At 54.8% G+C, this 24,925-nt stretch overlaps 1 protein-coding gene across 2 annotated transcripts; it reads left to right on the forward strand.

The window, feature by feature from the left end:
- Position 1: 1 nt before the first annotated feature.
- TUBGCP2 (tubulin gamma complex associated protein 2) lies at positions 2 to 24,909 on the forward strand. 2 transcript variants are annotated; one of them, XM_056794713.1, is made up of 18 exons: positions 2 to 254; positions 1,727 to 1,905; positions 2,711 to 2,839; positions 3,221 to 3,397; positions 4,735 to 4,894; positions 6,309 to 6,516; positions 6,681 to 6,880; positions 7,119 to 7,308; positions 9,171 to 9,316; positions 10,908 to 11,088; positions 20,995 to 21,175; positions 21,562 to 21,734; positions 21,813 to 21,941; positions 22,095 to 22,215; positions 22,606 to 22,749; positions 23,591 to 23,719; positions 24,189 to 24,352; positions 24,757 to 24,909. In XM_056794713.1, exons 1-18 carry the CDS (start codon positions 2 to 4, stop codon positions 24,866 to 24,868), a joined length of 2,976 nt encoding a protein of 991 aa, XP_056650691.1. In that variant the 3' UTR covers positions 24,869 to 24,909. The 2 variants fall into 2 exon arrangements, with proteins under 2 accessions (XP_056650691.1, XP_056650685.1); XM_056794707.1 differs by having other exon boundaries at positions 166 to 296.
- Positions 24,910 to 24,925: the final 16 nt, after the last annotated feature.

Below are 24,925 nucleotides of genomic sequence, written 5' to 3' on the forward strand. Positions count from 1 at the left end.
CATGAGCAGCTGGGGCAGCTGGGGCAGCTGGGGCAGCGGGGCGGAGGTGACTTGGCAGGGCTCCTTGGACCGGGTCCTGGGCCGGGCTGGCAGGCAGCAGCCCCTCCCAAATCCCCCCCCCAGCCTTGAGGCGCGCCTGTTGCAGGAGGGGGAGGGAGGGCTCATGATGTCATTTCCGGCTCGGGAACCGCTTCCTGGTCGTGGCCAAACCGGCGCGGGGAGGCTACAAAAGGGTCTGGGAGCTGTGGGGTTGGGTGAGTGTGCAGGGAGCTTCCCTTCCGTTGGCTCCCACGCAGGTACTTGTGGGGGGGCGCCCCTGCGGGGTGAATCGCTCGTTGATGAGCGCAGATTTAGGGTTAGGGGAGCACGAGCGTTCGCCCGAGGTGGGGCTGGGCGCGCCTCCGCGTCCTGCTTCTTCCCTCCACTTCCCCGGAGGGGCGCTGCTGGGGGTCGGGGCTGTCCCGGGCTGAGCCTGATGCCTGGGGACTCCTGGCCCCGTAGCGCCCCGGGAGCGCTGCCCTGACGGAATGTTTCTCTTCCCTTTAGAAAGGGAGGCCCCTGAGAAGACGTCCGTGAAAACCTTAGGGGGGGAAGGCCCCGGGATAGAGCAGGAAGGGCCAGGGTTCAAATGTGCTGCCAAACACTTCCCAGCCTTGTGAGCCGGGGCAAGTCTAGCCCCTTCCCACTCCTCGGCCTTGCAGTCTACCCTAAGACCGAAGGAAAGTTCTCAGTACACACAAAATGGGCAAAAGGCACCCCTGCCCCCCCGCCGGCCCTTTGCCCCCCCCCCCCCCAGGCAACACTCCTTCCTCCTCCACTGAAGGCCAAGTGCCCAGTGCTGGGGAGCCCTTGGGAGCTGGGGGGGGTAAATGAGAGCCAGGCCCCTCCTCTCCCTCCCTCCCTCCCTTCATCTTCCCCCAAGCAGAGATCCTGGAGCCGGCCAGCATCCCTGACTGCCCCCCTCACCCCTGCTGGCCTGGCAGCTCTTGGGCCGGCTTCCTTTGTTTCCAGGGAGCCTCCCCAAGTGGGCACCCCTCAGACAATCGCCACAGTGGCCCCTGAGCTCCCAGGGGCTGCTCTGCTGCAGCACCCCGGAGGGCCTCCCTGCTGTCCAGACATCCCAAAGGGCCATCAGACTCCTGGCCCTTCCTCCCAACTGGAGCCCTTCAGGAGCCTCAGGCCTCTCCAGGCAGTCACCAAAGCTCTAACTCCGTCCCTGGCGCCCCTCTCTCTGCCTTCCCTTCTTCCTTTCCCATCCGCCCGGGCCCGTTTCTGCTGGCCGTGTCCGCGGGGTTCTTTGGGACGCCTCCACCTTGGGTGAGACGGTCCGAGGCTTTCCCTCTCCTTCGGATCTCTGCTGCTTGACCCCTTGTAAACGTTAGTGAGCGAACGGTGCGCTGCCAACGGGCCCGAGAGAGGCTGCTGCAGTGGGGAGGATTGCCATGCAGAGGGAGCCGCGGGCGGCCCCAAAGTTCGTTCTGTGCTTTTCCAGTGGCTGCTCTTCCGAACAGAGGCTGGAGAAAGCAGGCCCCAAGGGCTCCCCGGACTTCCCCTTGCTGCAGATTGTCCAGCCCGCTGGCACTTGGGTTTTGCGCATGAGGGAACTCTCGTCTTGGGCCGCCCGAGACAAGGGGACCTGCCGCCATCTTGGTTTGCCCGGAGGTGCCCCTTCTCGGCGGCCTCGCCGGGCCTCGGGTTCGAGATGATGGCTTTCTCATGGCCGCAGGTGGATGTTTGTGGCGCAGCCCTGGAAACATGAGTGAATTCCGGATTCACCACGACGTGAACGAGCTCCTGAGTCTGCTGCGCGTGCACGGAGGGGATGGCGCAGAGGTGTACATCGACCTCCTCCAGAAGAATCGCACTCCCTACGTCACGACGACCGTGTCTGCCCACAGCGCCAAGGTGAGCTCCCCTTGGCGCGCAGGCCGAGGGGAGGGGCCCGGTCAGGGGCGCCCCTGCCTCCTCCGGCCCTCTAAACTTAGAAACGATACGAAACGGCCTCTTGATTTCTTTGTCGGGAAGGGGGGCAAATCCCGGCTCCCCTTCCCCTGCCGGCCGCTAAGGCTTTCGGTCCCAAAGTCACTTCCGAGAAAGGGCTTCAGTGAAGTAGAAAAGCTTCTGGAAAGTCGCCTCCCTCTGGGGAGCGCGGCCAGGCCCCTTCTGGACAGCTTTTAGTGGCCCCCGGCCTGGCAGCTCAGCCCAACGGGCTTTCCCAAGCGCCTTCAGGCCTTAGTTGGAGGGAGCCTCCTTTGCCCCCTGCGTGGGTGCTTTCTAAGTGGTTCTCCACGGGCCGCCTTACACTCAAACCCACTCCCGTCTTCAGGTTGGGGCGGTGGCCGAGAAGCCCTGACCGGTGGGGTGACCCCGGGTCAGTCGCCGAGGAGACGGGGCTGTGGGGAAGGGAACTTGCTCCGCTGGGACTGCCCAAGGCCAGAAAGGTTCCCGGAGCCGTTCCAGAGCAGCAAGGCCTAGGCAGTGGGTCGAGTGGCCGGCCCGGGATCCAGGCATTGGAGGCCTCCTGTCTCCTGCCCAGGCTCCATCCGCTGAACCAGCCCGCTGCATCCGGAAGTCTGTGAAGGCCAAAGTCAGGCCTTCTCCAGCTCCTCCGAGTTCTGCCCCGAGTCTCGCTCTCTCCCCGAGGGGTCCCCTTTAGCCTCCTCAGGCCGTGGCCTGGCTTGCGCTCACGGCCCTGTGGCTGCTCCTCCAGGTGAAGATCGCCGAGTTTTCCCGCACTCCCGAGGATTTCCTCAAGAAGTACGACGAGCTGAAGTCGAAGAATGCCAGGAATCTCGACCCTCTGGTCTACCTGTTGGCGAAGCTCACCGAAGATCGGGAGGTAGCTGCCAACCCCCCGTGCCAGGCGGGAGCCCCGGGGGGGGACTTGCCTTGTGCTTCGAGGCGGAGGCAGCCAGGCACTGGCATCCTGCAAGCCCAGACGAGTCCTTCTCCTCCGGGTGCCCCGGGACACCCTCGGGTTTCTCTAGCAGGACTGCGCCGCGGGACTTGTTCCCCGGGCTTCCCGCAGGAGCTGCCCTCCCGTACTGCCTGGGGGACCCCCGAGGCAGAGCTCCTTCGTCCTTGGGGGCTGCCCCCGCGGCTCACCCTGGGGTGTCAATAGAACCCTCCCCCCTGACATGGGGCTTTGGGAGGGCCCAGGCACGGGGTCAGACTCCTGGCCTTCCTGGCCAGCTCCTGACCGGAAATGCCCGCCTTTCAGACGCTTCAGTATCTGCAGCAGAATGCCAAAGAGAGGGCCGAGCTGGCCGCCGGGGCGGCTGTGTGCAGCACTACCAGCTTTAGCATCCCTTCCACGGCGTCCAAGATCTCCATCCAGGAGCTGGAAGAACTTCGGAAGCAGCTGGGCAGTGTGGCCACCGGCCCCAACCTGCAGCAGGTCTCTGGCCGCCCGTGTGCGCCCTCGACGGGTCCCGTGCCCTGCGTGGAGCGGGGGGCAGCGGGGGGCAGGGACCGGCCTCGTCCGCGAGGTGGACAGAATGGCAGCCCTTCCCTGGCTGGGGGGGGCCCCTTCTGGAATGGCGCGCGAGAAAGGCTCGCTTCTGCTCAGTTTTACCCATGAAAGCGCGGCGGGAGGGCGTTGCGAAGGGCCGCCGTTACGAAGGCTCCGAGTCAGGAGGTAGAGGGCAGGGGCAGAGACGGGGAGCAGCGGCCAGGAGGTGGGCTGGAAGGAGCTGCTGTGTTCTAGAGTTGTGGGGGGCGCGTGGGCTGGTCTGGGCCCTCGTAACTGCTCCGTGGGGCGGGGGAGACCACGCCAAACTGGCCAAACTGGCGGACAGACGTGGACGGGGAGTTGTTGGCCTTCCCAAGAGGCCCAGGAGGCAGATGGGCAGCGAGGAGACCCGAGTCAGGGACGAGGCTCCTGCAACACGGCGAGCCTGGTGTTCGTGGGCCGGTCGGGTGGCAGGGCAGATGGGAGAGAAGGGCAGCCGGGCCGCTGGCCGCTGCTCTGGTGGAGGTGGGAGCCACAGCCCCGGGGGCCCTGGAGCCCGTCCCCTGGGTCCATGCCACATTTGGGTTCATGGCTTAAGAAAGGCAGACGTCATCGTACGTAGAGACCCCCCGACCGGGCAGTTGGAGATCCCGGGAACCGAGGAGGCTGCCAGAGCTCTGCTGCTGGGCTGTGCGGTGGCCAGGGAGCGGCTAAAGATGGGGGTGGCGGCAGGAGAAGGGGTGAATAGGAGCCCCCGAGGAAGGGAGGAGCAAATGTCCTCAAAGCCCTGGGAGCCAGCCAGCCGCCGCTGATCCGGGGAGAGGGTGGTGACAGCCCAGAGGAGTCTGCTCTGCTCTGGGCTCCTCCCTAGATCAGCGCCCCCCTCTCGCTGGCATTTCTCATCGGGGAGGACCTTCTGAGGCCTTCAGCTGCGCAGTTGGGGAGTAGCTCTCCTCACACCTCTGACCAAGTTCTGGCTGAGCTGAGCCGAGACCTCGGTCCGAGAAGGAAGGGCCCGGACCGCCTGTCTCCTGGGTTTGTGCCGGGCCGCGGCGTGGAGGGAGCTCTGAGCCCCCGCCACCCTGAGAGTTGGGAGGAGGTGCCGCGGAGGTTGCCTGAAGAGCCCGTCCGCGCCGCGTCTTGGCGTTTAGTCCTTGAATGGTTTGGGGGTTTGGGTTTATTTTTACTTTTTTAATTTTATGCAGTCAATTTGCCTTGAGTGGTTTTCACAATCACAAGCAAAATGCAAATCTTGACTCTCCTTATTTTCACAAAATGCTCAGTCCCAAGAATTTACGAGAAAGGTGCTCCGGGACAAACAGAGCAAGAAGAATTCGGGCCACCATCTCCCAGTGTTCCCAGCGTGGGTGTACGAGAGACCGACCCTTATTGGGGACTTCTTGATCGGCTCCGGCCCGAGTCTGGACGCTGCCGTTCCTGTCGGTATGTTCCTTGAGGGTTGGAGACTCTGGGGGTGGGGCAGTCATTCCCAAGCCTCGTCTGATTTCTAATTGGATGACAAGTTCAGGCCTTTCCCAATTGGGAGGGGAATGAACAGGCACAGTTCCCTGTATACAGTCAAGGGGACACGGACACTACAACGGATTGACCGATATGGGCCGTGGAAGACACGTGGCTCAGCTGAGATGTACAACTGTGAGAAAGGTCCTGGGATGGGACTGAGTAGCCTGGGGCAGTGATGACGAACCTATGGCCTGGGTGCCAAAGATGGCACGCAGAGCACTCTCTGTGGGCAGGTGGCCACCCTCTCCCTCTCCCCCAGAGCTGGTTACTAGAAAGGCACAGGGTCTTGGGCGGAGCTGCTCTCCCCCTTTCCGGTGCCTGATGACATTTTTCACATCCTCCACCCCTCTGCCCAGTGACTCTCCGGCAGGGGAGCACTCGGGCCACTCCCTTTCCCCTCTCTACACGTGCCAAGGACATTCCTCACTTCACCCACCTCTCCGAGGGCTTCCTCCCTCCCCTGAGCACACCTGGCACTTGGTGGGGGGAGGGACACAGCACTTGCTCTGAGGGTGTGGTGCGGGTGGGGCCCGGCACTCTGTCTCTAAAAGGTTCACCATCACTGGCCTAGGGCCTTGGTTGAGGGTCCCAGAGCAGCAGAGCAGGTGGTCTGGTTTCCCAGCCGTGTAGGGTTTTCTCCCAATTCCCACAATGCCGCTTTCTCCCAAGATAGACATTGGCCCAGACACACAATTGGGTAGGAAGGGAACAGAGCCAGCTCCAGAGCGGAGTCAGTGGGATTCCCTGGAGAAGCCCTGCTGCTCTTTCCAGGCAGAACAAGGATTCCAGTTTGAGGCGGGATCACCCGAGATGCCGAGTGTCGAGGGTTCAGCCAGCGAGCTCCTGGCGCCCAGAGGCACTGTGGGGCTGGGCCAGGGGAACGGTGTCCTCTTCCTCAGGGTGCTGGCGGGGGGCTCTGCCTGGTTCTGGACGACTCCAGGGAGGAACAGCGGAGCCCGAGGGAGGGAGCATGAGTGGCCCTGCTGCCACTAAGAGGCCCAAAGGGACCGCCCTCCTTGTAGAAAGCGGTTTGGCCTTTTGAGAGGGGTCCTCGGGGGGCTTCCCTCAGGGCCCAGGGCCCGGCCCAGCCATCTCCCCTCCCCCTCCGTCTTAGGCCCAGGGTCCCCCGGCTGGGAAGTGTCTGAGGGCAGATTGGAACCCGGGACCGCCCGTCTCTAGGCCGGGCCCTCCCTCCCCTGAGCCAGGTGGCAGTGCAGGCAGCAGCTCCTGCTTCCTGGGCCCTGGCCCTGCACCCCTGCGCAGGAGGCCGGGGAGCCCCGCTGCTCGGCCGCCCTCTTTGCCCACACGGGGCCTTTTGTCCTGACTGCCGAAGGGAGCTTGCCCTTGGCCTCTCAGGAGGCCGCGGTGGTGGAGGACCTGCTCTACGTCCTGGTCGGGGTGGACGGACGCTACATCACGGCCCAGGCCCTGCTCAGCAGGCAGAGCCGGACCTTTCTGGTCGACCCGAATCTGGACATGTCAGTGAAGGAGCTGGTGAACAGGGTTCTGCCCGTGGCTGCGAGCTACTCGACCGTGACCAGGTAGGTGTCGGGGTGCTCGGAGCCCCCCGCTTCTCACTCCTCCTCCACCAGGCCCGGCCAGTCGACTGTGCCCCTAGCGGGCCTCCGGCCGGACCCTTCCGGGAGGGGGGTCTCCGGCCTCTTCCCTCCCCCTCCCCCAGCCGGCCTGTCTCGCGGCCCCCCAGGTTCATCGAGGAGAAGTCCTCCTTCGAGTACGGCCAAGTGAACCACGCCTTGGCGGCCGCCATGAGGACGCTGGTCAAGGAGTACCTGATCCTGGTCACGCAGCTGGAGCACCTGCAGAGGCAGGGCCTGCTGTCCCTGCAGAAGCTCTGGTTCTACATCCAGCCCACCATGCGCACCATGGAGATCCTGGCCTCCCTCGGTGAGTGTCCGGCTCCCCTCGGCAGGCAGACGCTCGCCGTCTCGCCTGACCCAGCGCCTCCGCCCGCCTCGGGGCTCGTCCACCCGGAAGGGTCCCAGGAAAGCTGCCCGCTGGCTCAGGGCTTAGCCCCGCGGCGAGCCGGCGTCCTGGGCAGCTCGAGGGCCCTCGCCGCCCTCCCGGGGCCCTGGGGCTGGCCGGAGTGGCTGCCCGCTGCCACGGCGGCCCTTGCTTCCTGCAGCCACCTCTGTGGACAAAGGGGAGTGCTTAGGGGGGTCGACCCTGAGCCTCCTCCACGACAGAAGCTTCAACTACACCGGAGACAGCCAGGCCCAGGAGCTGTGCCTCTACCTGACCAAGGCGGCCAGCGTCCCGTACTTCGAGATCCTGGAGAAATGGATCTACAGGGGCATCATCAACGACCCGTACAGGTACCGCCCGGCCCGGGCCTCCCCGTCACCATCTAGGCCTTCGGGGGAGCCTCCCACCTTCTCCCGGTCCCCAGCTCGAGCCGCCCTCCCCCCTCTTGGCCCAGGGGACGGTGCCGCCACGTCCCATGAGCCTCCCGTGTCGGCTGCCCGCAGACCATCCCACCTTTCTCGTCAAGGCTCCCCTCGGGCACCCCCTCCCCCAGGAAGGCCTCCAGGCCTCCACCCCATCCTGCCTGGCGATGGAGGGGGCAGGAGCTGCACGTGGGGAGCTCGCTTCAAGCAGGGCAGCCACCGTGGGGCAGCAGGTGGGGGCCTGAGCCTCGGTCGGCTCCTTTGGGAAAGGGCTGCTTGACTGCGGCCTTCCTTCCACGATCGCTGCCGACTGAGCCAGAGCAGAGAACCCGGAAAGCTTTTTGGGGAGAGGGAGACGGACTTGGGGGCTTGGGGCTCTCCGCCCGCCGGCCACGATGCTGCTCCCCGCTGTTACAAGGGAATCACTTTAAAGGACTGATATATATTAATTTAAGGTCGCCAAGGAATCAGCTATGTAATTCCTAAATGAAAAACTCAAGTCAGCCGTCAGCCTTTTTTGGAGTTTAATTACAATAGGAGCAAGAAAGTAATTAGAGATAGAGAGAGAGAAAAAGGGAGAGAAGGGAATAGGGCTTAAATACCCCTTCTGTTTAGGCTGGGCCAAAAGGCCCAAGCCCTTAGATAGCTGGGGCAAAGAAAAGAGATCAGTCCCTATCACTCACGTGTCCAAAATGGAGAAACAGTCTCAGAGGCCCCCACCTTCAGCTTCCTTCAGAGCAAGCTTCCTCAGAGCCCAGGAACCACACCGCCCAAAAACTCAATCCTCAACCTCTCGAGTCTCCAGACCCTCCTATCTTTAAGGAAACCATCCAAGTTGCCTCCCCTCAGTCCTCACATCTACCAATCACTCTTCATCAATTTCCCTGTCAATGGAGGCTCTCGCTTAACCCAGGACCGCCCAGAGGTTTCTGGCTTTTGCACATGTCTGTTGAAGGTCATATTTTTCAAATGATTAAATCTTTACTCCTTTGTTCCAGCCCTTTCTAATTCCTGTTAACTTGAGTATGGTAGAGATTGGAATAATTAAATTTTGATCTAGGCTGCAGCCCTTACTCAATCCTATTAGTACTGAATAGGGTGGAGTATCTCCATTGTATCAATTCTAAAATCAATCAAGACTCAAAGAAATTCCTGTTCCATGCTCAAGCATAGGTCAAAGTCCTTTCCATTGTTCAGCAAAGGGTTTCTGTCCTAAAGTAATCTTAAGAAGGGAAGAGAAGGAACCTCCCATGCCAATGGGGTTCACATTCCAATAGACTATCAGTAAGAAATTTTCCAAGTATGAAATATCCCAATGGTGAAATTTCCAACATTTATAAGTCTAAGGAAATTTGAGGTTTACACCGCTCCTCTCCCTGGCCTCGTGAGGGAAGCTCTGCTCCTGCCCAGAGGCTGCGGCAGGATGCCAGTTAAGGTCTTCCTGCTGCAAGGCCCCCAGGAAGCCGCCTCTGCTGGGCCTTCGGGGCTGGCGCTGCCCTAGAGGGAGCCCCAGTGAGTGGCCCAGCCGCCCCTGCCCTCGGGGAGCTCCTCTGGGGGGAGCCAGTACGAGCGCTCGTGTGACTGACGCCAGGGGAGCAAGAAGCCAACGGGCACATTGGGGAAAGCCCCTGACTCTGGCAGACGGGAGCTTCCATCAGATCGGGAGGAGGGGGAAACTGAGGCCGCCAAGGGCAGAAGGCGCTGGGGGGGCAGGGCCCAGGCCCCCCTCTCCCAGAGCCTGGCTGGCTCGCCTTTGAGCTCTTTTGTCTCTTCTTCGACGAATGGCCCAGCGAGTTCATGGTAGAAGAACACGAGCTTCAGAAGGAGAAGATCCAGGAGGACTACAACGACAAATACTGGGACCAGAGGTACACCGTCGTCCAGCCCCAGATCCCTTCCTTCCTGCAGAAGATGGCAGACAAGATCCTGAGTACAGGTGAGGCAGGGACGGGCCTTGGGGCCCGCAGCCTCGGCTCGGCCCGGCCTCTTCAGGGGCCACAGCAAGCCCCCCTCCTTTCTGGGACCAGGTCAGGGGCTCAGAGTTAGAAAGGGCCTCCCGTGGGGGCCGGGGCCGAGCCCTCCATTAAGGGACAGCTTTCATCAGGACTTGGCTCTCCCAGCATGAGCCTCTGTGGGCTTCCCTCCTGGCCAGCCCTCCTCCTCCCCGGCCTCTGTTCCGGACCTTCTGGTCTCGAGTCAGGCCCAGAGCTGGCCCTGCCCATCCAGAGGAGGGCCCAGCCAGTGTTAGAAGTCGGCAGCGGGCGGTAAGTGGACTCTTGGGCCGTCATCCTCTCTCGAGATCTGGACGCTGTGCCCGGGCAGCCTTGGCCCCGGGGCTTTCGTGTCGCCCTCTGACTGCGCTGAGCCCAGGGTCTTTCAGAGAACTTGTCTTGCCAGAGTCCTGAGGTCTTGGGTGGGCCTGCCCTCCATTGGCTCCCCCGTCAAAGGAAGGAGGCCGTCCTTTGCTGCTCAGCACTGTGGCTCCTGTGACTCTCAGCATGCCTCTCCCCCTGGCCTGCCAGCTGGCCACTGTCCAGTGAAGGTGGGGGAGCCTGCTGCTCAGGATGGCCCGTCACCCCATCCTCACTTCCTGTCTTCCCTGGCAGACCGAGGCGCCTGGTCCTCCCTCATCTGCCCCTCTCCTTAGCCATGGCTGCCTGAGGGCTCCCAGAGCTGCCTCCTTCCCTTTCGGCACGTCCTTCCGCACGTGGCCTTTCTCCCCCCGGATCTCCTTGATCGTTCCCAGGGGGCTGGCAGCACCCCCGCAGCCTTGCCTTGCCCTTATCGGAGTGCCCTCGCTCTCTCTCTCCCCGACACCCCTTGCTGTGCCTCCCCAGTGTCTGGGGCCAAGGCACCATCATGCCGATGGTGGGGGTGCTCTTGCCTTGGTCCCCATGTTGTAAGCATGGCAGCCCGGGCTCTGGCTCTGCTGAGTCCCTCCAGATCCTCCGCTGGTTCTCTGTCTCCGTCTACTTCTAATCTCTCCTCATTGGGCCCATTCCCAGCTCTTGTCTGTGGCTGTGGCCACCAAGCTCCCAGAGGTCAAAGGGCATGGCTCTTTAATCCCCCTTTTTGAGGGTGCCCCCCCCCCCCCCGTGGGCTCCTCCAGATCGGGGGAGCCAAGTCGGTGGCCTTTGCGTCCAGGCCTCACGCACCATGTCCACAGAGTGGGCAGACGGATGGCAGTAGTCATGAGGAGGCCACTTTTATTTCCTTCCACTTCTGCTCTCTTTTGGCCAATCTTTGTTCCTCCTGATCCAAAGTTCCCTCGTTTTAAAGGAGAAAGTGGGCATCAAACAGCTGCTTGCAGTGGTGTCTGGCCCTCTGTGCCTGGGGAGGAGACTGAGATAGCCAAGGAAGGGCTGGGAGAGAGGGAAGACCCGGGGGTACCAGGACGAGCCGTGGCCATCAGTGGTCAGGTGGGGGCCTGGTAGACAAACTGGACCTCAGAGTGTGCAGGGTGCTGCGCCCCGGGGCGAGGTGCTGCCCCGGCCAGTCAATGTCCCCACCTTCCTGTGGCTTTCCAGGCAAGTACCTGAATGTGGTCCGAGAGTGTGGCCACGACGTGACCTGCCCTGTGGCCAAGGAGATCGTCTACACCCTGAAGGAACGGGCCTACGTGGAGCAGATTGAGAAAGCCTTCAACTACGCGAGCAAAGTGCTCCTGGACTTTCTGATGGAGGAGAAGGAGCTCGTGGCCCACTTGAGGTACCCATCTTGGTCACTCCCGGCTTCGGGCTCCCCGGGCCTAACCCAGCCGCATGCTCTTCTCTGGTCCTGGTTTCTTGGACCTCGGCATCCCCAGGCTTTGACGTTGTTGTTCCCAAACCCTTTTGTCTTGGAGTCAGTTCTAAGATGGAAGAGCTATAAAGGCCAGGCACAGGGGGTTCGGGGACTTTCCCAGGGGTGCCCGAGGCCACTTGGAATTGTGAGATTTAAAATGGTTGAGGTCTTAAACTGTAGTGATTAAAATAGTGGAAGATATAAATTGTGATAGATATAAGAGAGGGTGAGTAAATTTGACCTCAGAAATATGTTTCACTACAGTGTCTTGGGTTTAAAATCAAATATAAGGTGGTCGCCAGGGAAATATTCCCAATTATTCAAATACCCAAGTCGATTGGGTTTTATAGAGATTTTAATTAACAATGAGTAATCAAAGAAAGAGAGAGAGAATAATTAAGGAATAAGTATGAAGGGCCTCAAGCCAATATGGCCTAGACCTGAGTCTTAAGAGAGAAATCAGTCAGTTTTTTAACACTCACCACAAGATCTGTCTAAGTAAGGATTTCTAATGACACCAGGCCAGCAGCATCTCAGCTGCTTTCCACCAGCTCCCTCCTCCATCTGAATGTTTCAGAATCACTTTCAGCTCTTCTCTGAGCTCTTACTTTTAAGGGCAAAATCTCCTCTGTCACCTCCCCTAAGTCCTTACATCTACCAATCACTGTAGATGTTTCTAAAGGACCGCCCATTTTGAATTCACAGCTGAGTAGTTTTAATCTCTTTAGTAAGTCAGGAAAAAAATGCTGCTGTGTCGACAAATTTCATTAGAAAAAAACCTCTGAATAAGTTATCACCCTTTTAGGTTTAAGTAGTTTACAAGTTGCCCCACCTTTATAGGTACTTAGTATCCCATTGTATCAATTCTAAAACAGTCATGACTCAAAGAACTTCCTGTCCCCTCCATAAGCATGGATCAAAGCACTTTCATTGTTCTAGCAAGCCATTTTCTGTCCTAAAGCAGTCTTAAGTAGGGTGGAGCAGGAACACTCCCATAGCTAGGAGCCCCCACACTCAAGCAGAGTTCTCACCATCTGCTAGGGAATTTTTTTAAGTAGAAGATTCCCCAATGGAGGGAAACCCCTAACATTCATAAGTCTGAGAAATTTTAAGGTTTACAATCCCCCCTGATGATCATGGGAGACTAGTGTCCCCATTGATCAATTAACATAATCAATTTTGTAATCCTAAATGTACTTCTAACTATAGATATACACGATATTCAATTTTCTAAGAGAAATTAGAATAGTGAGAGAGGAAAAAGAAAAGAAAAGAAAAGAAAAGAAAAGAAAAGAAAGCAAAACCAATGTTTTGCTAGGCGCATTGACAGAAAGCCAAATTAGCGGCAGTCCCTTTTGGCATGAATGTATACATTTACAATAAATGTTCAATCAAAGTTCAGTTCAATCAATCATATACAAAATTCATTCTTGATCTTCTTGATGAAGTGTAGGTTTTAGGCATCTTTCTGCAACAGTTCATTCTCTGGATATAAAACTTTCAGGCTTCTTTCTTGAAGATCTTTTCTCGAACAAAATCAAATCTTGAATTTTTTATAAAAGTACAATCTTAAACAAAAAATCAAAATTCTTGGATTTTTATAAAAATACAATCTCAAACAAAAAATTCAAAAATTCTTAGATTTTAAATTAAAATACAATCCCCCCTGAAGTAGGTGTTAAAAAACATTCAGTTCAACTCAGAATGCAATGTTGAGTTATGGGGATGTATGAGTCAATTATTAAAAGAAGAGAAAAATAATCAAAAACATAAGGAAAAATTCAAAATAGGCCCTTGTATAGGTCCAATATAAAGTAATTTCTATCCCACAAGTCTGTAGGACAGAATGCAGTAATATGTCATTTAGCCATTTGCAGCCAAGACTACAGGAAGTTGCCATAATATAAGAAGAAAAGAATTAGAATTCTATTTTGATGGGGAAATGTCATTCCCTCATCTGATTTTTTTGTCATTCTCAGGGATATAGGGAGCCAGCATGATAGTCAAACTTTGTACTTGTATGAGTACTTCATAAAGAGTGCAGATACAAGGAAGTCCTACGACTTAACGTATGTCAAGTGTCGCAACCTTGAGTCTCACATTAGTATTTCATGTGTGCTCTTTTTGGCACTATTCAGATTAAGTCTGTGCTCCTTATTTCCATCCCAATTTCTGGAATCAGATTCAAACATTAATCACAGTCCTATAATATTTTATCAATAAATGGCAGGTTCCCATAGTTTAAAGCTTTTAGGTATATATTGATATTATAGCAGGAATATATATTAACTTCTATTACTGCAGGAAAAAAATATTAATATTAATTATGTGTACCTTCAGTACAAAAATGAGAAAAAATCAAATATTCTAATCAAAAAGAAAAGAAATAATAAAAATAAGGAAAAAATCAGTAATTCAATGTGTTCTCAAAAAAAAACAGCATCCATTTGTCTATGGATTATTATCTCCAATTCATATGATAGGATACAGTCAATCAGTCTCAGCAGAAGATGCTTTCTTCACATGTGAGCAGTGAATCCAAGAGTCCCTTTCTCCAATCTTTATAGATGTTGGAGTAGTTAATAATATTTGGAATGGTCCTTCATAGGAAGGCTGAGTTGCTCCAGTTCGCTTGAAATTCTTAATATAAACTTTATCTCCTGGGTTCAGGTCATGCAGAGAAAAGTCTAATGGTCCGGCTTGTACTGCAGCTCTGGATTCATGAAGTTCACGTAGTTTGTGCTGTAACTCCTGTATATAGGAAACAATAGTAATATCTCCCCCTAATAGCGATGTATAAGCCGGGGAGAAAGGCTTAGCCTGTATAGGCGGATGTCCAAAAAGCATCTCAAATGGTGAAATATGTAAGTCTCCTCTAAGCCTGCTTCTAAGATAAAATAGGGCCAGAGGGAGAATTTCAGGCCATTTTAAATGGGTCTCAGTGCATAATTTGCCAATCATAGTCTTAAGTTTTTTATTCATCCTCTCCACTTGGCCTGAGCTCTGGGGGTGATATGGAACATGGAATTTTGGAGTTATCCCCAAGCAAGAATATATTTCATTTAAGACAGAATCGGTAAAATGACTCCCTCTATCGGAATCAATACGTGCTGGCAGGCCAAAACGAGGAATAATTTCCTTTAAAAGTATCTTTGCAACAAAATCTGCTGTGGCTTGGTTGTAGGAAATGCTTCCGGCCATCTGGTTAGTTGATCTACAATTACTAGACAAAATTTATAACGTCCAGCCTTTGGCATCGTTATGAAATCTATCTGTAGATGTTCAAAAGGTGTGTAAGCCAGAGGATGTCCACCAAAAGCTTTTCCACGATATGCATGTTGGTTATATGCCTGGCAGGTAGGGCAGGCTGAACATACTTTAGAGGCTACAGTAGTTATACCAGGGGCTATCCATACTCTCTTGACAGAGTCCACGATGCCCTGGTTGCCAAAGTGACCATTTTTATGAATAGATTGGCAAATTTGGTTATAGAAACTTCTAGGGAGCAGGGGTTTTCCTTCAAATGACACCCATACTCCATTAATTTGTTTTGCTTTAAATTTTTGTTTCCATTTTTCCACTTCCTTTTTATTATAGGAAAGTGATAAATTGAAATTATCAGTGGTTGTTAATGTTAAAATTAATCCAGGTCCTTCTATGGCTGCTAGTTTTGCAGCGGCATCTGCTTGGTCATTTCCTCTAGAGACAGGGTCAGAGCCACCTGTATGGGCAGAGCAATGAACTACAGCTAGGGCTTTAGGCAGTTTGAGAACAGAAAGAACTTCATTAATAATTTCAGCATTAGCTATGGATTTTCCAGCTGAGGTTAAAAATCCTCTCTGGAGCCATAGCATCCCGACTGAGTGACAAATGCCGAAAGCATATCTAGAATCCATATAAATTGTTGCCTTTTTATCCTTGGCAATTATACAAGCTTGTGTTAGAGCTATGAGTTCTGCTCCTTGAGCGCTAATGTTAGAAGGTAGTGAAGCTGACCATTCAGTGGCAAATTCTGAGACTACGGCAGCTCCAGTGTAACGTATGCCATCCCTCATAAAAGAGGAACCATCGGTAAATAAAATCAGATCTGCATTGTCTAAGGGAGTGTCCAAGAGATTATCTCGAGGCTTTTCTGCCATGGACACTAATGTTTCACAGTTATGTAATGGTTCTCCTGAAGTAGGTAAATCTGGAAGCAAGGTGGCAGGATTAAGGGTTGAACAGCGTTTCAAGGTAATATTTTCACTATTTAATAAGGTTATTTCATACCTTGTAATTCTCTGATCTGAGAATGCCTGTGTTCTATGTTTTATCAATAATGCTTCTATCTCATGTGGGCACATTATTGTTAATGGACATCCCAATACTAAGTCAACGGTTTTTGTTACTAGTAAGGCTGTAGCAGCTACTCCTCTAAGGCATGGTGGTGCTCCTGCTGCTACTGGGTCTAGTTGGGCAGAATAATAAGCAATTGGGCGCTGAGGAGGTCCCAAAGTCTGAGTTAACATGCCAGAGGCTACTCCAAGTAAATGGCTTGTTGTAATCTGGGATGCCTAGAGCAGGGGCAGACATGATAGCCTTTTTTAGATCTGATAGAGCTGACAAGTGTTCAGGCTCTAATTTGAGGGGTTCAGGAACCGAATCCTTTGTTAATGCTATAAGGGGTTTAGGGATTTCCCCATAGCAAGGAATCCATTGTCTACAAAACCCTGTTGCTCCTAAAATTGCTCTCAGCTGTTTCTTAGTGGTAGGAGCACGCAATTTTTGAATGTTCTCAATTCGTTTTGGAGAAATATAACGAGCACCCGCAGTCAAGATGAATCCCAAATATTCTACTTTTTGGAGACATCACTGAACTTTATCCTTAGAGATTTTATATCCTCTTTTGTGCAATTCCAAAAGAAGGTGTTTGCTATCTTCTTGACATGTTTTTGTATCTGTTGAAGCCAAGAGTAGATCATCTACATATTTGATTAATTTGCTATTTTTAAATGTTATATTGTCTGTGTCTTGGCTCAAAATTTGCTCAAATAAGCTCGGACTTTCGACATAACCCTGTGGCAGCCGACACCAGGTATATTGTGAGCCCTTCCAGGTGAAAGCAAAAATATGCCTGGAGTTCTCATGTATAGGCATGGAGAAGAAAGCTGAACACAAGTATACTACTGTAAAGTATGTAGCTGTGCTAGGAATAGATGAAATAATAGTATGTATGTTAGAAACTACGGAGTGTCTCTTTATAACGTGATTATTCACTGCCCTTAGATCCTGTACGAATCTATAGAGGTGCTTGCCATCGGGCCCTCTTTTTGGTTTTTTAATTGGCAAGATGGGCGTGTTGTATTCAGATTTGCAAGGGATTATTATTCCCTGTTCTATTAATGAGTTAATAACTGGTGTAATACCCTCAATTGCCTCCTTTGAGAGAGGATTCTGAGGGATGGAAGGAGGTGGGCTAGATTTAGTTTTTATCTGCACAGGAACAGCTGACTTAAGTAAACCTACATCGGAAGAAGATGTGGCCCAAAGAGACTCCGGTATATCCTTAGGTATTCCAAAATGGAAGGCTCTTTTGCCTCCTGGTTTTCCGAGAGAAGTACAGGGAGTAAATTTAAAGATTCCTCTGGTACTTCCAATGATAATGAATCATCTGGGGAGCAGGTTATTGTGGCTCTGAGTTTGCATAGAAGGTCCCTCCCCAGCAAATTTAAAGAGGAGTCAGGCATTAAAAGAAAGGAATGTTGTACCTCTAGGGGTCCTACAGACACCATTCTAGGGGCAAGTTTTTCAACTCTTTGGGATCCCCACTACACTTTGTGAATCAACGGAATAACAATTTAAATCTAGTACATTCTTCAATACAGACCTGGTAGCTCCAGTGTCTAATAGGCAATCATAATAAGTGTTACCCACCTTTAAGGTAACATGGGGTTCATTAGTATGGGGAGGGCAGTGGATAGGGACAACGGGTAGTAGGACATCAGGGTCCAGAAAATCAAAAGTTGTATCCTCTGATTCCTGTGCCCCAGCCCCCCCCCCCCCGACACCATCATTGTGTTTGGGATATTCCTTGGGCACCCCCCTGAAGGGCACCTCTCTGAGGGTCATTAGTACCTCGAGTATTTTTTGGACAAGCGCCATTTCTTATATTTTTTTGTTGGGTATTATCATTTTCTTCATTTGGAGCATTGTCATTATTTTCCCAGTTCCTATTTCTATAATTCTGGTTTCTAAAGTTCTTATTTCTATGTTCATTATAGTTATTTCCATAATCATCATTATAATTTCTAGAATTTCTAAAATTCTGGTTTCTATGACCATTATCATCATTTCTATAGTTATTTCTAAAGCTATTATTAAACTGTGTATTCCTTCCAATCATCTTAAGAAAGGTTCTACATTCCATCATTTTGTGGCCCTTCTTCTCACAGAAGTGGCAAGTTACTGATTTATTTGTGAATTCCCACTAAGGGCTATAGTCTCTCCCTTATTTTTCAATTGTCTCTTTAACATTTCAATTTCTTTCTTTAAATCTTCCACTGATGTATCGTCTTCCTCAGGTCTTTTTACACGACCTTTATAAACATAGGTTGCTACTCTCCTTAGTTCATCGAGGTCCATAGAGTCCCAATTAGGACAGCTAGTTCTAAAGTAGTCTTTTACCACTGAACAACAATTCTTTTTTTTTTTTATAAACCCTTACCTTCCATCTTGGAGTCAATACTGTGTATTGGCTCCAAGGCAGAAGAGTGGTAAGGGCTAGGCAATAGGGGTCAAGTGACTTGCCCAGGGTCACACAGCTGGGAAGTGTCTGAGGCCAGATTTGAACCTAGGACCTCCTGTCTCTAGGCCTGGCTCTCAATCCACTGAGCTACCCAGCTGCCCCCTGAACAACAATTCTTAACAAATTGCCTACGTATTTGTCTAATGTCTCTTTCTCTGGATAAGTCACGGTCCATATATGTATTCCCTACATCAATAAGTCTCTCCATAAACTGGGAGGGTGTTTCATCAATATGTTGTTGGGTTTTTTCAAATTTTGACCATTTTTCAGGTCTATCAGCGCAAGCTCTCATGGCTGTCAATAATGCTTCTCTGGCCTGGTTTAGTTTTGTGTAATCTAATTCAACATTGGGGTTCCAATGTGGATCTTCAGTTGGCCAATAATGTCCTCTTCTACCTCGTTTTTGATTAGCCAGAGAGATGATTTTATTTTTTTCTCTCTTTGTTAATAATTCTTCTAATATATTCTCAACATCCAACCAAGTGGGGTCAAAAGTTCTGAATATGTTCTCTAACTTTTTTATAATTAATATTGGTTTGTCCTCAAATGATGGCATATCTTCCTTCAATTTTTTTAAATCCTCCGGGGTAAAAGGTGTATGATGTCTTACAGATATCAAGTTTCCATTTTTATTAAAAGTGGTACTTCCCTTAAAGGAAATAAACTTTCTAAATTATTTGGTACTCCTGTTTCTAGGTTTCTTGCTCCATTTTCAATTGGGTAAGTCTGAGACATAGAAGAGTTGGGCACATTAAAAGGAAGGGTTTGTTGTTGTCCCATTGTGCCAGAAAATTCAGAGGTAGGATGTGAATTTAGGTTGGGATGTGAACTTAAAGTAGATTGTGTAGGATGAGAAGGAGGAGCCAAGGAAGAAGTGTGAAAGGATACAGGGGTGTTTGGATTGGAGGAATCAGTAAGGTGTGAAGTAGAGGGATTAAGATCAGAAGTACCGGTAGGGTGTGAATTCAGAATTGATTGATTAGAGTTAGAGTTTTCTGAGGCCAAGGGGGCAGGGGGAGGGGTGGGTTCGTTAAGAGGGTTATTGTCCATAGCAGGGTGGGACAGAGATTTTGATATTGTTCTTAAACTCTCTGTTAATGCTTCTTATAAAAGTTACAATCTCTCCCTGACCTTCCTCTATAAGCTCCTGTCTAGTATTTAGTTTTTCCATTTGTTGAATATGAGAGGGAGCAATTGGTTGGTTTGACTGAGAATTGAGTTCTTCAAGGAAATACAATATTAAAATTACAACAATCAAAAACTCAAGGGAAAGTAGTATGTTGATTAGATTTTGCCACAAGTTCCATGGGATGAGCCCTTTCAGAGAGACAAAGAATTCTGTATTTGTAAGATTGGTCATGGGGCTGATGAGCCAGCTGTTAAGTAAGCTGCAGACCAATGCTTGTACTAAGAAAAGAACAAAGTATTTACTGAAACTCCAGTTGTTAACTAAGTTCTGAATTGTCTGTGTCTGAACTGTCTGTGACTCCATATTTCTAAAGTAAAAACGTGGGCAGCAGGGCAAGGCCAAAAAGTTTTCCCAGGTTTTTCTAATCCTAATTTAGGCAATTGCTAGCCAGGACCTTAGGGCCCTGTTGCTAAGATCTAAAACAGCTTAATTTAAGGAGAATCAAAAAGGTTTTTTACTCACCCGTTCTTGCAGCTGTAAATTGAAGTCAAGTTAAAACAGAAAACAAAACTGACTGATAGACAAGTAATAAGGCAAAGAGATAAAGGAAAGAGATTTCACAGAAGTCTTTTGAGGGTTTCTCACCAGCTTCATAAGGTCGCCATAAACTGTGAGATTTAAAATGGTTGAGATCTTAAACTGTAGTGATTAAAATAGTGGAAGATATGAATTGTGATAGATATAAGAGAGGGTGAGTAAATTTGACCTCAGAAATATGTTTCACTACAGTGTCTTGGGTTTTAAAATCAAATATAAGGTGGTCGCCAGGGAAATATTCCCAATTATTCAAATACCCAAGTCAATTGGGTTTTATAGAGATTTTAATTAACAATACAATGAGTAATCAAAGAAAGAGAGAGAGAGTAAGAAAGGAATAAGTATGAAGGGCCTCAAGCCAATATGGCCTAGACCTGAGTCTTAAAAGAGAAATCAGTCAGTTTTTTAACACTCACCACAAGGTCTGACCCAACAAGGATACTAGTGACACCAGGCCAGCGTCTTTCCTCAAAGAGTCTTCCAGCTAGAGATGGTTTCAAAGGGCCTCTCTCAAGAGCCTCCAGAGCTCCTACCCCAGAGGGACAAAGCCCCTCAGAGGAGTTCCTCAAGGAGATCTCCTTCAGAATGAGAGTCAGAAATCGAGATCCTTTGAACGAGATCCAAGCTCTTATTCTTAAGGGCAAAATCTCCTCTGTCACCTCCCCTAAGTCCTTACATCTACCAATCACTGTAGATGTTTCTAAAGGACCGCCCATTTTGAATTCACAGCTGAGTAGTTTTAATCTCTTTAGTAAGTCAGGAAAAAAATGCTGCTGTGTCGACAAATTTCATTAGAAAAAACCTCTGAATAAGTTATCACCCTTTTAGGTTTAAGTAGTTTACAAGTTGCCCCACCTTTATAGGTACTTAGTATCCCATTGTATCAATTCTAAAACAGTCATGACTCAAAGAACTTCCTGTCCCCTCCATAAGCATGGATCAAAGCACTTTCATTGTTCTAGCAAGCCATTTTCTGTCCTAAAGCTGTCCTAAGTAGGGTGGAGCAGGGACACTCCCATAGCCAGGAGCCCCCACACTCAAGCAGAGTTCTCACCATCTGCTAGGGAATTTTTTTAAGTAGAAGATTCCCCAATGGAGGGAAACCCCTAACATTCATAAGTCTGAGAAATTTTAAGGTTTACAGAATCCAGGCCTGGCCAGACTTTCTAAGTGGGTCGCCCAGGCTCCCGGGGCCCGAAGGGGCCCGACAGAATGTTTGCCGTCGTCCCCATTCTTTCTGCTACGCTGTGCTCTGTGCCCAAAGCGAGCGTGTCCTGGGGAAGCCCCCAGCGCCCCTCTGGCTTGTCTGCTCGGTCCCCAGGTCCATCAAGCACTACTTCCTCATGGACCAGGGGGACTTCTTCGTCCACTTCATGGACCTCACTGAGGAGGAGCTGAAGAAGCCTGTGGACGACATCATCCCGACCCGGCTTGAGGCCCTGCTCGAGCTCGCCTTGAGGATGAGCACGGCCAACACGGACCCCTTCAAGGATGACCTCAAGGTGAGCCTTGGGTGACGGTGGGCAGGCCGGGCATCGCGTGTCACACCGTGCCTCCCCTTAGCCCTCCCTGGGCAGGAAATTTGGCCCTCAGCAGAGCCACCGGGCGTCGGGAGCGAACGGACGTCATCGCGCGCCCCCTCCCAGGAGAACCGCGGGCTTCTGGGACATTCCTGTGCCTGGTCACAGCCTTGTTTGGGGATGGGGGTTCCAGTGCCAGCCCTCAGGCCCTCCGAGGGGGCTCCCCTGGCTGGCTGCCCACCTTGTCCTCCCCAGAGAGGTCCCAGACCCCTCAGGTTCGGGGTGTCTGCTCCCATGGCCCCCCGGCTGCAGCCTCCCCCCTCCTCTTCCCCCTGTGTGACCCTCTCGCCTCCCCGACTCGCCCACAGATCGACCTCATGCCTCATGACCTCATCACGCAGCTCCTGCGGGTTCTGGCCATCGAGACGAAGCAGGAAAAGGCCCTCATCAGCGCCGACCCCACCGAGCTGACGCTGAGCGGCCTCGAGGCTTTCTCCTTCGACTATGTGGTCAAGTGGCCGCTGTCCCTGATCATCAACAGGTGGGGGCCGCCCTGGGCCCCCGGGGGTGGGCGCGCTCCGTGTCGCCCACGCTCACGCAGGCCTCCCGCCCCACTCAGGAAGGCGCTCACCCGCTACCAGATGCTGTTCCGGCACATGTTCTACTGCAAGCACGTGGAGCGCCAGCTGTGCGGCGTCTGGATCAGCAACAAGACGGCCAAGCAGTTCTCCCTGCACGGCGCCAAGTGGTGGGTGCCGGCGCCCGCCCGCCCCCGGCTCTCTCCCTTCCACCCCGGGGCCCCAGCCCGCCGGGGGGGGGGTGAGGGTCCCCCCGGACGCTTCAGGCGCTCTGGCCGCCCTTCGTGGCGCCTGAGGCCCGCGTGCCTGCTGTGCCCGCGCAGGTTCGCGGGCGCCTTCACCCTGAGGCAGCGGATGCTGAACTTCGTCCAGAACATCCAGTACTACATGATGTTCGAGGTCATGGAGCCCACGTGGCACGTCCTGGAGAAGAACCTGAAGTCGGTGAGCGCGGGCCTGGGGGCGGGGCCGGGGCGGGCAGGGCCGGGGCCAGCTTGCTGGGCCCCACAGGCGCAAGGAGAGGCGCGCTCATGGGCAAAGGCCCACAAGGGTTGGATGGTGGGCATCGCGCGACCAGCTTCCGCGTTCTCACGGCCTCCTGGCCGCGGGGGCCTCCTGGGGCCGTTGTCCGTGTTTGCCCGGAGCCAGGAGGAGGCCGCAACGAGCCGTGTGCAGCGCCTCTGGGCGCCCCCCGCTCCGAAGGCCTGGCTCTGGGCACCGCGTCGCAGGTGTCGCAGGCGCCGCCCCCCGTCGCCGCGTGCTAGAAGGGTCCAGAGCAGGCCGGGAGTCCAGCCAGGACGCGGGGCCCCCCGGCTCACCCCGCCTTCGCCACAGGCGTCCAACATCGACGACGTGCTGGGCCACCACACGAGCTTCCTGGACAACTGCCTGAAGGACTGCATGCTCACCAACCCGGAGCTGCTCAAGATCTTCTCCAAGCTCATGTCCGTCTGCGTCATGTTCACCAACTGCATGCAGGTCAGCGGCGGGCGCGGGGCGGGCGGGCAGGGCGGGGCGGGCGCAGGGTGGGCGGGGCCGGGGTGGGGGGCAGGCGTGGGCCGGGGCGGGGTGGGTGTGGGGCAGGCTTGGGCCGGGCGCGGGCCGGGGCAGGGCAGGTGTGGGCCAGGGCGGGGTGGGCGCGGGGCAGGCTTGGGCCGGGGCGGGGTGGGTGCTGGGCAGGCTTGGGCCGGGGCGGGGTGGGCGCGGGGCAGGCTTGGCCTGGTGCAGGGTGGGTGCGGGGCAGGCTTGGGCCGGGGCGGGGTGGGTGCGGGGCAGGCTTGGGCCGGGGCGGGGTGGGCGTGGGGCAGGTGGGGCCGGGGTGGGGGGCAGGCTTGGGCCGGGGCGGGGTGGGCACGGGGCAGGCGTGGGCCGGGGCGGGGTGGGCGCGGGGCAGGCGTGGGCCGGGGCGGGGTGGGCGCGGGGCAGGCGTGGGCCGGGGTGGGGTGGGCGCGGGGCAGGCTTGGCCTGGTGCGGGGTGGGTGCGGGGCAGGCTTGGGCCGGGGCGGGGTGGGTGCGGGGCAGGCTTGGGCCGGGGCGGGGTGGGCGCGGGGCAGGCGTGGGCCGGGGCGGGGTGGGTGCGGGGCAGGCTTGGGGCGGGGTGGGCGCGGGGCAGGCGTGGGCCGGGGCGGGGTGGGCATGGGGCAGGCGTGGGCTGGGCGCGGGCCGGGGCGGGCCTCCTCCCAGTGCCTGCCTGGCCTAGGGCTGGAGCAGGCCACACCGGACAGCGGGGCTCTGCGGGGCCGGGAGGGCTGGGGAGTGGGGGGCATCAGCAAGGGCTGCCAGGCACCAAGGGGGCCCGTCTCCTCGCTTCGCCCGGAAGCGATTCACCCAGAGTATGAAGCTGGACAGCGAGCGCGGCCGCCCCCCGATGGAGCCAGGCACCATGCTGGGGCCCCCTACGGAGGCCGAGCGAGTGGAGGAGGCCCTCAAGAGGAAGCTCACCAGCAAAGTGAGTGCTCGGGGCTGGGGGAGGGGAGCTTGGCCCGCGTCCACTGGACCCTCTGAGCAGCCCCCGCCGTGTTGCCGGCCTCCGCCTCTGAGCCTTCCTGCAATCCTGGGAGGAGGCGGGGGGCTCTTCCCGTCCCCATTCTGCATTTGGGGAAACTGAGGCACGTCGTGGGGCAGCAGCTCACCGGCACCCCCGCCCTGGGCTAGGCAGGAAATCCGGGGCCGAGCTCTTCACAGGAGCCTCGTGTGCCCTGCTGTGCCCGCTGCTTACCTTCCCTTAAACTGGGGAGGGCGGCATCCGTGTGCCCATGCCCGCTGCGAGGCTCCTTCCTGGGGGCTGGGAAGGAGAAAGCGGGGTGTGGGAGCCGGGACGAGAACACGTGACCACCCCGTGGGCGGGTCGTCCCCGGGACCTTCCGACGGCCCCCCCCCCCCCCCCGAGGCGGCCTCTGACTCGGTTGGCCTCCCAGTACCTGGCGGAGCACGCCGACGCCCTCCAGCTGACGTCCGGCTTCGAGGCGACGGTCACCAAGTTTGACAAGAACTTCTCCTCCCACCTGCTCGACCTCCTGGACAAGCTGAGCGTGTTCAGCACCAACGACTGCGAGCACAGCATGGTCAGCGTCATCTCCAGGTGAGTCTGCGCCCCCCCCCCCCCGGGACCCCCCCCGAAGGACAGAAGCACAGGCGGGGGTGGGGCGGGGGAGGGCGCCCACTGTGGGGGATGGGCACGGCCCCCCCGGGACCCCCCAGGCCAAGGGGGAAGGACAGAAGCACAGGCGGGGGAGGGGCGGGGGAGGGCGCCCACTGTGGGGGATGGGCATGGGCTGCCCCCCGGGACCCCCCCAGGAAGGACAGAAGCACAGGCGGGGGAGGGGTGGGGGAGGGCACCCACCGTGGGGGATGGGCACGGGCTGCCCCCCCGGGACCCCCCAGGCCGAGGGGGAAGGACAGAAGCACAGGCGGGGGAGGGGCGGGGGAGGGCGCCCACCGTGGGGGATGGGCCCCGCCGGTGCTCAGGGGCCCTCCTCCCCCCAGGCTGGACTTCAATGGCTTCTACACGGAACGGCTGGAGCGCCTGTCTGCCGAGAGGAGCCAGAAAGTGGTGGCGCCGATGGCCGGGGCCCGCGTGGCTCTGCCCGTGCCGTGAGGGGGGCCGAGCGCCGGCATTACAAACATGAGAGGAAGCGAGCCTGAGCCGTCTCTG

The sequence above is a fragment of the Monodelphis domestica genome, chromosome 1 (genome assembly GCF_027887165.1).
Source record: "Monodelphis domestica isolate mMonDom1 chromosome 1, mMonDom1.pri, whole genome shotgun sequence".
Classification (NCBI taxonomy): Eukaryota; Metazoa; Chordata; class Mammalia; order Didelphimorphia; family Didelphidae; genus Monodelphis; species Monodelphis domestica.